General features: G+C 37.9%; 1 protein-coding gene across 4 annotated transcripts in view; it reads right to left on the minus strand.

Moving 5' to 3' along the window:
* Window positions 1–1,209: 1,209 nt before the first annotated feature.
* Window positions 1,210–16,603, minus strand: part of TRMT11 (tRNA methyltransferase 11 homolog) — a 64,550-nt gene continuing 49,156 nt past the window's right edge. For all 4 annotated transcript variants that reach the window (XR_005720862.1, XM_040238985.1, XM_040238984.1 and 1 more), the window contains one exon: window positions 1,210–4,385. Coding sequence is in view for 3 of the 4 variants with exons in the window: in XM_040238985.1 (XP_040094919.1) it covers window positions 4,254–4,385 (132 nt within the window). In the remaining variant the exon portion in view is untranslated. The remainder of the gene's footprint in view (window positions 4,386–16,603) is intronic.

Consider the following 16,603-nt stretch of genomic DNA (forward strand, 5'->3'; position numbering starts at 1 on the left):
GTCTGTCTGATTCACTCCACATTGGCACTATCAGGTTGGTTGGCTCAGGTGTCCAATTCTGACAAGAGCCCAGTCATTTGCTGTTTTTCAGAAGGCGGAGCAGGCAGGGGGAGACACTATGTCTCTATCTTTCAAGGGTGCTCACACATCTACCAAAAAGAAAAAAGTTTTGCTGTTTGTGCTGGAAGCACTCAGACTTATGAGATACTCCAGTCCATGATTCATAAACAAATCAATATCAAAGTAGACTTCACCTACTCTATGGATACAATCCTTCTAAGAGAAAAAGATTCTTACAAGTGTTTAAAGAGGTTTTACAAATTTTAAAAGGTTCACCAATACCAGCTCTGACCATCCTGATTCACTTCACAAATGTAAAACATATTAGATACAATACTTAGGCAGACCATGGAAGCCCAACCCAAGTACCATTTCACTTCCAATTTTAATTTTCTCCTCAGCCATTTTTAAAATTTGACTAACTTCACACGTAAGCCCAACTAATCTCCACTGGTGGATGTTAGACAAAATAGAGTTCTTCTGATAAGCCCTCAGGAGAGAGATGGGAAGGCTTGATTAAAGGAGAGATTTTAAAGTCATAGAGGTCAAAGCAGATTCCTTTTTGGGTGATTCAATTTGGCATCACTGTGATATAATTATCTTAGTAAGAACATTCAAATGCTAGAACAAAAATATACTAAGAACATCCTAATATCCCAAGAAATAGGACTAGCAGTTACATAAAGTGAAGTGGGCTTATCTTAACATTCATCTCTTAAGCCTATTTTGTTCCGTGACCCAGGCTTCTTAGGAGACTGCCATGAGAATTTAGCCTCCATCCTCCTAAAAGCCTGTCTACAATGGCTTATGAAGGAAGGGATAACAGCCAAATTCCAGGTTGGCCTTGGTTATGCCTAAATGTCAACTTGCTTATCCCACCTAGTGAAACATATGAACATCCTGTAGGCAGACTTCTATTGAGGGAAGAGGGTCAGGTTTCCTAGTGAGCTTTGCTAGGAATGTGCTGTCTCTATGATTCTATGGCTAGACAGAATCACAGATATGTTTATCATTCCATTACAATTCTTTACACTCTAGACCTTATGCTCTCAAACCACTGTTTTACAGACGCTCTCAAGGTTTTAGTAAAGTACAAACATCATCAGTCTAGTATTATTGTGTCCATGTGTATGTTCTGGATTAAAGCACTTTTTTTTTTTGGTTTGGATTACAAACCACATTACTTGATAAATATCTGAGAAAAATGGGAGTGAGTGAGTTGGAAATAAAAGTAGGTTTTGCTTATTCTATGAACACAATTCTTCTAAGAAGAAAAGATCCTTACAAGTGTTTAGTTTTCTAAATAACTTTATAATGGAGAAAAAATATGCTCTTGTGAGTTGTCAAAGTCCTTATTCTGGTATAATTTACTCCCTTTGGTCAAACAGAAAAATCAACAATAAGATCATCAATGTTCTTAGCCACAATTACCTCCCATTTCTATCCCTATGCTCCATATTAATTAATTTATGCCCTGCTTTGTCTACAATGGATTTCTCCCCCCATTAGAACTATTAACATCAGCTTAGTTCCACAGTGCTTTTACAAGGGAGATTAGAATGCAGTAGAAAGATCATTTCCCCCCAAACATGTCACCTTCACTCTTTAAAACATAAACATTATGCATTATTACATATCTCCTGGGATTAGCAATACCTGATAATACTTCCAGCATGGGTTATTTCTTTTTACCCCAAATGACTAAGGCCTTTGATTCAAGAGTCAGATTTGCTTATACTGGCATCTAGATAACCACCTTAACATCTAATTTCCTGATGTTAAAAAAAGTCATCCCTGATTGTAAGAGTATAATAAAACATATTACCTAAACAGTTGTTTCTGTCCCAAACTTTTAAAGCACATCTTTCACTCGATAACGTAAACACATTCACTATAATCCGTCCATTAACTCATACTCTACCTTTCCCTACCAAACTTGAAATAAATTTCTTTAGTTGTACTCATCATTCTCCTTAAATGTATAGGCAATATCAAATTTTAAGCGAATTTTTACCATAAGGAAATAGTTGTAACACTGACTTACCTTCCAGAGTTTAAACAGTTTGAAAATATTTCACTGCTCAATCTCTGTATTTAAAGAATTAGTCATAAGGAAGTTAGCGGTGAATAGGCCTAAACCTGGGTTACCCTGGGCAGGAAGCGGCTAGAAATTTATAGGAGATTTCAAACTTTTTTTTTAATCTGCTGGTCACTTTGTCTAAATACCCCAAAGACCACCTACTCCACTATTCCCTCCCAGCTATTACAGAAAAAAAGAAAATCCACCAGAATGGATGGCAAGGAGGTTACTTATGATGAAACACCACCAAGATGCCAGAAGTAAAATTATAGAGTCTGTCATATTATGAACATTAACTAGGCCAGCCCACAGACCACCTAAGGTTCACTTACAGATTATACTGTAAATTCATACTACAGGACTACCTAACATGCAGGCATTATGCTAGGTGATATTCTTGCTAGTAAAGTACATGAAGAATATACATAAAACTCAAGCAATCCTGGAAATGATCTTCTCCAACTTATGCAGAAAGTAGTAAGATCCTGATGCCAGAAAATAAAGTTGTTCTTTCTAGAATAAGAGGACGTGGGACCTCTAAAATCGAAATTGGTTGAGAGTGATTAGTTTCTTTTTCACTTTTGGGTACCGACCTTAAAACAAGTGAAAACAATCTCACAACAATGAACAATTAAAGAATAGAAGACCTCCACTAGAGGTAATAAGAAATAATTTGAATTTTTTTTAATGTAGGGTCATTTTTTTTAGAACAAATGATTAAAATTAACATTGCAACTTTTCCAGATCTAATTTGGAACTAATTTGGACTAATTTTTGTGAAAATCAAAAAACGAGGCAAGGCTAAAATGTCATATTCCAAATTTAGTCAGCTACAAACTTTCAAACTCACTCCCCATACAACCTCCAAAAATTTTAAATGAGACGGTTTACAACAGAAATACTGAAAATAAATCATGCTTGAATACTTTTAGATTTTCCCCAGTGTACCACAAATCACATCCAAAAACCCAAACGAAATAATCACTGAACTGTTTGAGATCTGCTGAAATTCAGAGCTGCAGAACAATAAAAAGAGGGAGGATGGAGCCGACGGCCTGCTCCCTTTCTGCTTGGGCATCACTGGTCTTCTGGAAGTCTTAAGCTATGCACATTCAAACTGTGAGTCCATAAAAGCCAGCAGTAACACTAAAATAATAATAACAGCATAAATAAAAATAGGCTCTGGTTAGAGAGAGAGGATTCATTTACTGCCGCCCTGCTGAGGTACTTTGGCCACTGAAAGCAGGAAAGCTATTAGCATCCTGAATTAATGGGTATAGTGGTTTCCAAACAAGATATTTTCATGATGGACACAATGTGGACTCAGCAAAGTTTCTCCTTCAAGAAAAATATAGCTTCTATTTCAAAGAGCTCTGATTAGACTTAATACCATTAGGGAACCATCAAGGATTTGTGTTGTTGTTACTGCTTTAACTATCAGTTACTTTCTAAACCAAAAATTGTGGGTAGTTAACTTGACCGACAGTCAAGGTTTAGGAATGCAGAAGCAAATCCAAGGTACAGACGAACTTCAGATGTGAACAGGCCTCAAGGAGTCTGGAATCTTTTTAGGTTGTCAGGTCCTAGCCTTTCTCATTATCACCATGATCATTGTTACTACTTATTTGTCTGGGATTTAATAAAAGTTCATTTCCATCATCACACCCCCTCTGTATACTACATGATTTTAGAAATCCTCAGTAAGCTTTATTAGTGACAATGACAATGTAAAACAATTACAATCAAAAATAAAATAAACAAGTCTACCTAATGAATAAATTCTCAACCACTATTAACTGCCTATAACATATCCAGCAGATTATGTTTAAAAAGTCAATGTGATTAGTTCCCTTTATAAATTAATTACCAAAAATATAACTGTTTTCAATTTCCACAATACTTGAAAGTACAAATATAAAGTTCAAAAGACACATACAACAAAATAGTCTATAAAACAAAGCTAACGTTAAAAGAATTGTACTTTGTAGAATTTATTTTATTATATAAAGCTATTTAGAACAGTACATTTTCTGTATTATACATGAAAATTCACATCCAGATGTCTTTTCTATCAAATCCTTATTCTTTCTCTGTTGTCAAAAATCTTAAATTTTCATTCCTGGCTAGATTTTTCCTCCTTGGCAATTCTTTTTGTTACCCCACTGAAATATTTCTCACGGAAGGAATTATGACCTTGGTACAGCAGAAAGTGATCGCTCAGCAGATGTGAATACTGGTCCCGGTTCTGGTTGGTTGGAAAATACAAAAAATAAAGATGTTTGAGTTACTTCTTTTGTTAGCCTGCAAGCAAAGCAGTTACTTTAAGCAAATTCTCACTCTCTAGTATATAGTTGTTTTCCCTTTATCACATCTGAATTGGAAATATACCACCATTTTATATCTGGGTCATGCTTGTGTATCCAAAGTACTTTCACCTACTTCACCTCACCTGATCCACCCAATGGTCCTCTGCACAAAGAAGACAAATACTCTTACTGGGTAAGAGGGAAAGCAGGGAGAACCATCTCCCGCAACTTTAGTCTGGACAGCCACCAGCATCTTCCAATTCCTTGTTCAGCACAGACAGAAGCCTTCTTTGACTATAAGAATTACTGAGCGAAGATGCTTCTATTCTAACAAATTACTACATCTGCATGACGTCATACAGGTCAGTAAAACTGCTTGGGGATATGTCCACGTTCGGTTAATGATGTCAACTACTCCTGGCAACTTTAACCTCAGTAGATGAAGATACAGGCTAAACAAGTGGTCTTCACACTCTGAGACTTCAAAGACAGGTGAGGACTAGTGGTCAGACAGATCTTTAGGAAACTAGAAACACGAAACTGGGATAGACTGTCATGTTTCAGCTTAAAAAGCCAAGGGATAAGAAAACTGACAGAGAACACTGGAACATCAGCTTCTTGGTCAATTTCACTAGTCACCTCAAAGTGTGAAAAAAAACGAATTAGAAATAAAACCTCATACCCCTTGCCCTTCTGCAAGTTCATATTCTACTGCACAAGGATTAATCTGATTTGGAGAACAGGCATGGAGACACAATTAGAAAATATGAAGCCTAATTCATTACTCTGGTTTCAGTATAAAACAATATCTACAAATATATTTGGAATATAACAATCCTCAAAATATTCTTGTATTTTTCCTCATTCCTGTATGAGATGAATATCTTCATTCTTTCCCTCATATCTAATATTAATAATAGCCTAGGTTTAGCCAAAATAAAGTTATTTTGGCTGATTCATTTATTTGAAACTATTTTGCCCCAGAATGCTTTTTTAAAAATCACACACAAAAGAAACAAATTATTAAACATGCCAAGATTTCCCGATTCATTTTATTTTTTTAAAAAGTGGCTACTTAAATTCTATGGCACTAGGAATACTATACTTCCAAATTCTTGCAAGCACATGAAAACATGATGGTGGTTATATAAACGTCAAAAGATTAAAAATTTTACCTATCTACAGATAAAAAATTAAAGAATACCAAAAGAAAGACAGTATTTATGTGTTATTTATTATGGGCCAAAAAGACAACCCACTCCAATGCAAATCCTGGTGGGCTACAGACCAAGGAGCAGCAAAGAGTCAGACACACATACATACACACACCATCCTAAATGCTTCATAGAAGTGGAATTGTTAGTTGCTTAGTAGCATCCAACTCTTTGCCACCACATGGACTGTAGCCCTGCCAGGCTCCTCTGTCCACTGGATTCTCCAGGCAAGAATACTGGAGTGGGTTGCCATGCCCTCCTCCAGGGGGTCTTCCCAACCCAGGGATGGAACCTGGGTGCCCTGCATTGCAGGCAGATTCTTTACCATTTGAGCCACCAGGGAAGCTCAAATGCTTCATAAGCACTATCTAATATAAACTCATCACCTCTAAGAGATAAGCACACTACTATCACATCTAGAGATGAATTATTTAAGAGTACAGGCCCAAGATAACACAGCTAGTAAGTGACACAGCTAGGATTTGAACACAGGTCTATCAGACCCAGGGATTACACTCTTTAAATGTAACAAAATGAGGCTTTTTTTTTTTTTTTTTTTGTCCTCCAAAGAGCTAACATTTTCCTCAACTCAAGAAGCAGGAGTATCTCTGGGAACAAAGCATGTGATAAACAAAGGCCTCCCAGAAAGGAAGAAAACTGGATCAGAAATGCTATTAACTTAGTTCTACTAAAAGAATTACTTCAATGACACAAAATTTTCTTACTAGGAGATATAAGGAGCCACAGATGCCCTAACCCTAGGAGGACAGTTGACTTGAAGGGAGGACTCAAGGTCCACATCTCAAAACCAGACATGGGAGAGCAGCAGGACAGAACAATGGTCCAGCATTTAGCCTCTGCACATGCCAACTCTGATCAAACGTCTGACTGAGGAGTCGTAAGAAAGGACGGGACACACCTTCACCTATTCCCCCAGGTATTCTGCATTCTGTCCATATCAAATAAGAGCATTAGGAAACTTGTCTACTTGCTGAATGGCATGAGTTTAATCCTGGCAGAAATATCTTTACTTAGTTATAAACAGAGCCATGTCCAGAAGTGACATCTCTCCTGCTAATACGTCTCACAGCTCTTTGTGTCATTCTCCACCCAGTCATCAAAATCAGAAACCCGGGTCAAAGTGCTCTCCCTTTCTTTCTCACGTTGAGTCAGTCCCGTAATCTTAGGTTCTACATCCTAAATATTTCACATCCACTCCTCCTCTTCATTTATAACTCCAGTACTATAGTTTAAGCCTTCCTCATCTCTCCTTGCTTTTTTCCTGAACAGCCAGTTGCCCTGCCTTTGTGGTTCCCTCTCTAGTCTATTTTCCACAGTGGGATCAAACACAGCTTACTAAAGTGCAAATCTACTACACCAGCATTCTGATTGAATCCAAATGAATCCAAACTCTCCCCAGTGCTGATGCTTTTCCCGTAACGTCTGGGAGTGACATACAGTTTCACATCAGTTTGCTGAATGTCCTCTCCCTTTCCCCTTCTGAACAAGAGGGATCAGAACACTATCAGGCAGTGAGATCCTTCAGTTCTGCCTTCTGTCCATTCTTCTCCCTGTGACTCCTCTAAGCCATGCAAGATCACCTCTACACCAAAATGCACTGCAGACTAGTTTAGCGAATGTTCCAGGGCTGCAGGGGTATGACGGGACAGAAATGTGTGATGCGAGTGTGCAAGCTTAAAAGGCAGAGGTGGGGTAAGACAGCTGAGACCAGGATGGGCCAGGAACTGACTGGGGCTCAGTTGCTCCTGCGCCTAACCTACCTCAACTGCCAACTATGCAGCTCACGAGGGGAAGCAGGAGAGAAAGTCAGAGCACAATGCAAGACAGGTGTCCTCAGAAGACAAACTGAGAGCTTAACAAGATAGCTTGCCTTTGATTTCAAGGATATACACAGGACAAACATGATAAATAAAGACAAGACGATAAAGATCAGAGGCAGAGACTACGAATGAACAGCAGAAGCCTGGAAAACTCAAAGTGATGATTATAACCTATACCAATGAATGATTACCAAGAAAACATGTACTAGCTATGGCATTCTTTATCTGACTAGTTTAGACCTCAAGATTTACTCAAAATACAGTAAAAGCAAACTAAGCCTCTTAACAGATCATATGCTCAGTGCTACAAAGACCCAGTGACAGAGAAATACATGCTACTGGAAAAGTGGGGAAAGACTATTATTAGAAATGCAACCTCTTCGGGGGGTGGGGGTGTGGTGGCTGTGAAGTTAAAGTCACTCAGTCGTATCCAACTCTTTGCGACCCCATGTAATAATAGTCCATGGAACTGTCCAGGCCAGAATACTGGAGTGGGTAGCCGTTCCTTTCTCCAGGGGATCTTCTTAACCCAGGGATTGAACCCAGGTCTCCCATACTGCAGGTGTATTCTTTACCAGCTGAGCCACCAGGGAAGTCTTGGGCGGAGAGGTGATCCTATTCATCTCCCAGGGAGTAGAGAAGAATTAATGTGAGTCCTATACTGGAATGCCTCCTTATGCAAGGATTGATTGCCCCCTGATTGCAAAATCAGACATTCATAACAAAAACTCCTGGAGAACCCCAAAGCTCCAAATCCCTTGTTCAGCCAGGGATCTGGCAAGCACTGTTCTATTACTAACAGCATAAATCTGCTTCAGGGCAAGCCAGACACTCCAGGACTTTGACCACCATTTTCATCTAAGTGGAAAAGACATGGTTCACAAAATGTTGCACATAATAGCTTCAGTACGTTTATGGTCCACATAGATATATGTAAATGTCACACCTATGAACAGTACACTCTGGTCCTTATGAAAAATACCATTTGCAGCATTCAGAACTTATGTTACCTTGATGCTGAATAAAATAGCAAAGTCAATGTTTTTCTTCTTATTTCTCTCTCTCTTTCAACCTATCTTTAGTTCAGTTTACCAGGGATCACACTTGAGACGATGATATTCAACTCCACATATTTTTCATCACCTTTTGATAACGCTTCTCTATTCACATTCCCTGCCCATCTCAACCAAGAATATCTGCAGATTTTTTTTTCAACTCAGTATCTCAAAGGCCAAAAGGGAGAAGAGTATCCTCAAGCAACACGACCCCTGAAGTCCCTCACTAACTCCAGCTTGCCCCAGTGTTTGATTTCTGGTTTCTCTGACACTTCCCAATCTGTCTATCACTATCCGTCATGACATCATCTATGTATCATAAAACCTGAGTTATGCCAGTTTTTAGTAAGCAAGATATACTGCCTGGAAAATAAATATACACAAAGAATTAGGAAATGCCAAGAAAAAAACTATGGCAATGGAAGATTACAGATCACCTTTCCTAAATATGATGACTACTGGTTAAATTTTGGAACATGTCAGTACTTGAGGAAACAGGAATAAAATACTAAGATTGTTGATCATACTATCTACTGTTTATCATTTTTATAACCAGAAATCAAGAATTTCTGTAGGAAAATTCTGGCTACATAATGGGAATACACAGCTTTCGGATCTATCACTTAACTTTGTAAGACAAACAGCAATTATGACAAGAAACATACAAATTCTGATTTAAGAAAGCAACTGATATACATATATAGCTATGTGTTTGACAGAAGTGAATTATTTAATTTTCTGCATCTTTTCACAGCAGATTATTATCTAAATTTTCCACATACAGAAACTTCAAGAGTTTAAATAATCTGCCACAAGTCACATAGCTAGTAAGTAATGCCAGATTTATAGACTAGATCAGGCTTTAAAGCACATACTTTTTCTGTCACACATTTTTTTTAATAGATATTACATCAAAACAGTGGTTAAAGAGTTAACTTCCTGCATGGTAGATTAGTGGGTTGTTCAAAATGGAGTGTGACATTTTGAGGCTGTTTTTTACTAAACAGCAACATTATGGTAATATATATTTCATCTCTAAACTTTTAGACAGAACCCCTTTAACCACTGTCCCACCCAGCCAATTTCCGGTCCTATCACTACTACTAATTCTAAACATAAACTCCTCGAGGAATTTTAACACTATTGCCAAGGGAAAAAAAAAAAAATCAAAGGAAGCTTTACAATTGGCCGTGTACTTTTTATGTATATAGTGCCCCCTGCTGGCAGAAGCAGATAAATTCTTCTCTATAGTATTTCCTGATGGGGGTAAAGCGCATTTGACCACGATGCATCCGACAGTCAGGAGCACTCCACTTCCCTCTCTGTCTGAGTCCTGGCTGCTGTAAACATCTAGAGCCACAGAGCACCAACAGGACAGCCACTTTTCTTCAGAGAGCACTGGCATTTATTCACATCATTTCTAGAAGAATGATGTGGAAATATACTAATATGTATTTACCTTAGTGATTCTGAAGTGTTTTATCATTGTCATTTATGTCCAATCTAGAATTGCAAATTATTCTCTAGAAAAATAAATTAAAAGTACATAAACCACACCTTATTCAAGTTAACCTTTATTTTGACAACTAACTCTACATCAAAAGTTGTTTAGTTGCTCAGTTGTGTCTGATTCCTTTGCAACCCCATGGACTTCAGCTTGCCTGGCTCCTCTGTCCATGAGATTTCCCAGGCAAAAATACTGGAGTGGGTTGCCATTTCCTCCTCCAGGGGATCTTCCCTACCCACGGATCCAACCTGCATCTTCTGCACTGCAGGAGAATTCTTTATCACTGAGCCACCTGGGAAAAAAGTAGAGCATCAAAAAGAAAAAAAGAGATTTCAAAAGGGAAGTAAAAGGGAACAAATCCTCAAGAAAAAAAACAAACTATGTTTTATAGTAACATCTGAAGCTGCCACTTTAAATGGAACTAATGACACTCTGGATTAATCTGGGAGAATACATATTTGCAAGAGTGTCCTCAAACTGAATGTCATAGAACTTCTCACTGTAAAGAAAATAAAGCTGAGAACTGCACTTACATAAAACTATCCTTCTAACTACTATCTTCTCCCAGAGATCTGCCTTTCTTTGTTATTTCCGCCTTAATTAGAAGAAAGGTGTTCTCATTTCCACAGTATAGTGATCCACCTGTTTTATTGTTGCTTCTCATAAGAAATAAGGCCTAGGTATCATAGGATTAAACTATTTCTAAATCACTGACTTTTCAGGAGTGACATCAGGGTAATGACAAAATTCAGTGTATTACTCTTCCTTCAAATGGATGATTTAAATACTGTTGAATTTGACTGCTTTTATTCTAGAAGGGCCCCAAACAATCACCGAACAGTTACTATTTATTTCATAAATATTTACTGAGTAGTGAGCAAAACAGTCAAACTCCATTAATTCACAGAGTTACAGACATTAAACAATATACACCCTAACACATACTTACAAACTGTGATGAAATACTGGGAAGAAAAGGGTACCATAAAAATATAAGGAGATACCTAGTTAGATGGAAGAGAAGAAAATGAATTAAGAAGAGCTTCCCAAAGGAAGTGACATTTACCTGAGACCTAAAAGATGAATCAAATTTACTCATAAAAAGAGAGGAGAAAGCATTCTAGGAACACAATGAGGGAGGAAACACAATGTGAAAAGATTCAGACTAGAAAGAGCTAAGTACATTCTGGGGAGTGAAAGCGGGCCAGTGTGGCTCAGGCTTGAAGAATGAACGGAAAGGTGGCTCAAAATCAAATTGGAGAGACCGGCTAGAAGTAGTTCAGGCTGGCCCTGAAGGTTATGTGAAGGATTCTGAATTTTGGTCTAAATTTCATAGCAAGTTATTGATGAATTTTAAACAGGGGAGTTTGATTATCTGCTTCCACTCTGAAAGATACTCTGGCTACTGTGCAAGCTATGTGATGGAAGGAGAAGCTGCAGAAGCAGAGAAACCAGCGGGAGGCCTCCTGCAGTAGCCCAGGGGAGGAGCACTGCAGGCCGTGTCCTTTGGGACAGAGGGGCAAGGGTAACATACCTGCACCTACTCAGCCACCCCAAGCCAGATTTCTAAGTCAGCCTTCAACCTGTCTCCCTTCCCCAATCATTCAATCAGTCTTCAGGTCCTGCCACATCTACCTACCCGGAAACTCTCAATATCACTGTCTCTCCCACAATCTCTATATTCTATCTTTCTTAGTTGACAGCCTCATTTTCTTCACAGGATCATACCAGAAGCCTCCAGGCTGGTGTCACAGACATCTTTCCACAACAAAAACTTGCCTGCATATTAAAGTCTGGGTGACCTTCCTAAACAAGAACCTCTGTTACTCTTCTAACTCACATCCCTCAGGATTCGCCATCGCCAATAGGATAAACTTGAAACTCTTTGGTAGGTAAAGACCTTCAACACTAGGCAGGCCTCTGGTTTTCCACTTTATCTCCAACCACCTCTCCCCAAATACTTTCAGTCATGCTTCAATGTCTAGAATTCCCTGAATGCACCCCTCTTGTGTCTCTGTACCTTTGCTGAGAATGTTGGCCTCTTGACTCAAGCACCATCTCCTAGGGGAGGTGCCTGCCGGTGTTCACATAGCAACTTGCACAGATCACTACAGAACCAAACTTTCTCTCACACCAAGTTCTCTAAGGATATGGACTATGTTTCATTAGTCTGTTCTATCTCAGCAGATGACAGAAGTGGTTCTATAAACACATGCTGAGTGATGAAAGCCATGGCTTTCCCCTCAGGGAGCACGCAATCAAGTCAGAAAAAGAAAACACAACAAAAATACCCGAATGTAAAAACCAGTAAAAGACAGTTTTCTTTCTCATTTCGCACAGTACTTTTTCCATTAGCTCTCAACAAAAACTTATATCCTTCTTTATAGAGAAAAAAGAGGAGTCAGGGGGTATGAATTTCCTCAACCTCCTTGCCTGCAGCCCACCCTCTACTCACAAACTGGATCCCCTTGCTTAATTCTACAGTCTCATCTCTCACACCATTCCCTACCCACATTCTAACTGAAGCAAAAATTCTCTCACAGCATCCCTTTTCTGCCAAAGAGTGACTTTTAAAGAATCCCCCAATAATATACCTAAGGATAATCATCAACTTATAATTAATTTACTGTTTAAAAACAAGAGCTTTCCCCTAGAAAGGTATCACTTTGGGGATGAAGATGAAAACCATTTAGAAGAAAACCAAATGCCTTCTATTTTAATTATAGGTCAAGCTTAAGTTGTCCTTTTACTTAACTGACAATTCCTGATAATGAGATAATGATTTTTTCTACCTCACTAGTATTAACCTTAAGTCATTTATATTCTCAAAGTGGCAGCAGTTTATATAACATAGCAGTGTCTCTGCAAACACTTGATACAAATGGCTTATGAAACTTATTCTATGATAAGTGGAAACCAATGATGCTGTCATCGTAATAAAAGCCAAACTGGTGATGCTCACCTAATTTTGTCAAGACCAACTTCTGGATTCAGGCAACAGATTAATGGTATAATATACATTCTTTAATAAGGTGAGAGGAAGAAGGCAAAGAGATGGAAGAGGAAAAGAGTCAATAGATTTTCCTTCTTATAATTAGCAGAGAGTGAAATGAAAAGTAAATGATAGTGCTGAATATAATGGACCTCAGTTCAGCTTCAGGGTAATTACCCATGTACGGCTTTTGTTTAAAAATCCTTGCTCCCCTTATCAAAGCTTCCCACTGTTCTACATCTGGTATTGGACAGTAGCTATAGAAACCACTTGTGCTAAAGTTATACAACTATAAACAGCACTAGGCCATTTCCAAACCAAGGACAAGCAGGTCAAAAGTCTGGCATCCAATACTATTATGGGAAACTTCTAGCATTACTCTTAATGGGAACAAGGTAAGGGTTGGAAATCTTCCTCCCTAAATTAGGTATTCACATATAATCTATGCTTGTAAAAAAAATTACTCTGTAAGGCATTAAGTTACCTAAAATCTGGTAAAATATTTTAATATTTTAAAAAATCTTTATAGCTAGAGTTCTGAAAATGAGTGACATTCAATTACTGAACTTTGACATCTGGCACTCAACACATAACTTCTAACTGTAAAAAACACACACAAAAAACACATCATGGATATCTGTGCTATTATGATGATATAGAACTATGAGTATATTCTACCTGCTCACCACTAAAACCTATAACTTCATAAAATTCAAAACTTAACCCCAAATATTAAAATACAGGCCAACACACAGGATAAAAATGTAATGACAACTTATTAGTTACTCTATCTAATGGCTAATTACAGTTAAGAATCTTACTTACTCTAAGCAGCAAAGGATGAGCCATAGGCCAAAGCATGCACAGACATGCATATACAAACTCTCCTGTTTAATGTGGAGACACTTCATCTCCTGGGTGACTTTTTAAAACCACCACAACCCATTAAAATTAACAAAAATACATGTGCATATATATATATAAAGATCAAAAACAAATAATTATTTTGCTTAGCAATGAACTGGATAGCGATAATATTACAAAGGAAAGCAAGGAGGTGATTACCGTAAGAGTCAGATTAATGGTTATACCTGTGGGAGGAGGTATTTATGACCAAAAAGAGCCACAAGAGTGGGGTGCTCCAATACTCCGTAATTTTGACCTTGGTGGTCGCTACAGAAATGTTTACTTTATAATTATTCATTAAACTGTACCCTTAGGATTGGGGCAAAAAAATACATATTAAATTTCAGGGTTGGGTTCTTGATGGGTCATACGGTGAGAAGACAAGTCTGTGTTTGAATTTGAAAAATACTAAAAAGACAATTCTAAATTAAAACAACCATATGATAAACAAAAATACAAAAAAAAAAAAAACAGAAAATGTGTCATTTGATAATTATAATAAATTAACCATATGATAAAAATACAAAAAACAGAAAATGTGTCATTTGAGAATTATTTTTAAAAAAAGCTCCAGAGGATTATGCTGACTCTGAACATACACTTCTCATTTCCCTAAACCATTCATGCCCTGGACTCCCAGATCACACTTTAAATTTTGCAAATGACCTCTGCCTAAGATTCTGTAACAGTAACACATTAAAGACTATTTTACTGTCATGGTTTGAAAATATGAACATTAGAGCTGGAACATTAAGACGAATGCTCCCTCTGCCATCAGAGAACTGCTTTTTCCTGCAAATAAGAGAGTTATATCCAAGTAGCATCATAAGTAGAAAGACCCAGGTATCTTAAATGATTCCTTCTTGGAGCTAGTAGGGGACAGAGTTTTGTTTTTACCTGGTTTACCAGAAATAGTAATTTCAAAATATTGTGATAGCATTAATTTAACAGAAAATCCGGTCTGGCAAAGTCATTTAGTTGCAGAAATATAAAAGAAAAAGTCAAATGATGACTCTCTAAAATTTAAATTCAAGGGAAACTACCATTAATAGCAAAATAATTCACTTGGTAAGTAGATGGCATGATCCTTAAACCTGAATTAATATGATATATAGCATCACCAGTCTTCTATCTGTGGTTATAAGCCTTTTATAAACACCTCAAGTTGAACTATAATTTTAAAATAATGCAAATAGCTTCCTTTTGATTTCTAATGCAAAATAATTTGGAAGATTCTCTCTCCATCTCTGTTCCTTGACCTCTCTCTCTTACACACACACACACACACACATTTTAATGTTAATGAATACTGTATTGTACTTAAGACACAGACTGAGTTCATATCCCACTATCACGTTCTTGGTATCATTCTGTCTTATTTTTGTCACTGATAAACGAAGTAGCATCTATTTCCCACTAGGCTTAGGATCGAAATACTTCATACCTAATTTTTAATCTTTCCTCTCTGATCGAAAGGAAAATACCCAATCACCCTGGCAAGGGATAGGCAAAAAACAAAATATTTCAGAAAGAAAGGTCAACAGGAAGAGACAACCTTTAATTCAAATGGCTGCCTAAGGAAAAAACAACCAACAACACTGATCCTGGGAGAGGGTAATGCATCATGGAAACAGGCACAGGCATGAAATCAGCAGAAGGCCAGAGTTTATGATTAGCGACACTACTATCATTCTAAAATGCCACTACTTATACGAAGTCAAATTTCTTCCACTTCAAGCCATCCATAAGTCATTTTCTCAAACAAGTGACCTCAGTTTCTCTTCTCTCGCTTCCTCATTTAAAACACTGTTGTTGTTAGTGGTATGTTAATAGCTCTTTTCTCCCTCCACAGCTTTAAAATCTTTCAGTCAAGTCTTTCGGTTTTGGCCACCTTCCAGCATGATTAATGAAGCATTCATAGGCTTCATGTTACACGACTCTTTCATTTGGTCCAAAATAAAAAATTACATTAACTTTCATCACCTGCCACTATGACCTCCCAATATTCTCTATTTTAAGTCATGTGAACTATACTGCCCAGCTACTAAAATAAAAAAAATGACAACTGACTCACACTATAACTTTAGTCTAAATTAATGTCAGTGATATCTAAAATTAATTTACCCATACTTCAGTAGTTTTCAAATCACCAGCACGGTAAGGCAGGATGTCAAGTAAATAAGCCACAAATAAACAGGGCATGTGTGTTAGTTGCTTGCTGCTGCTAAGTCACTTCAGTTGTGTCCAACTCTGTGCGACCCCATAGACAGCAGCCCACGAGGCTCCCCCATTTCTGGGATTCTCCAGGCAAGAACACTGGAATGGGTTGCCATCTCCTTCTCCAATGCATGAAAGTGAAAAGTGAAAGTGAAGTTGCTCAGTTGTATCTGACTCTTAGCGACCCCATGGACTGCGGCCCACCAGGCTCCTCCATCCATGGGATTTTCCAGGCAAGAGTACTGGAGTGGGGTCATTGCCTTCTCCATGTTAGTTGCTTAGTCGTGTCCAACTCTTTGCAACCCCATAGACTGTAGCCCACCAGGCCCCTCTGTCCATGGGATTCTCCAGGCAAGAACACTGGAGTGGGTTGCCATGTCCTTCTCCAATGCATGAAAGTGAAAAGTGAAAGTGAAGTCGCTCAG

The sequence above is a fragment of the Oryx dammah genome, unplaced genomic scaffold, assembly GCF_014754425.2.
Source record: "Oryx dammah isolate SB20612 unplaced genomic scaffold, SCBI_Odam_1.1 HiC_scaffold_4, whole genome shotgun sequence".
Lineage (NCBI taxonomy): Eukaryota > Metazoa > Chordata > Mammalia > Artiodactyla > Bovidae > Oryx > Oryx dammah.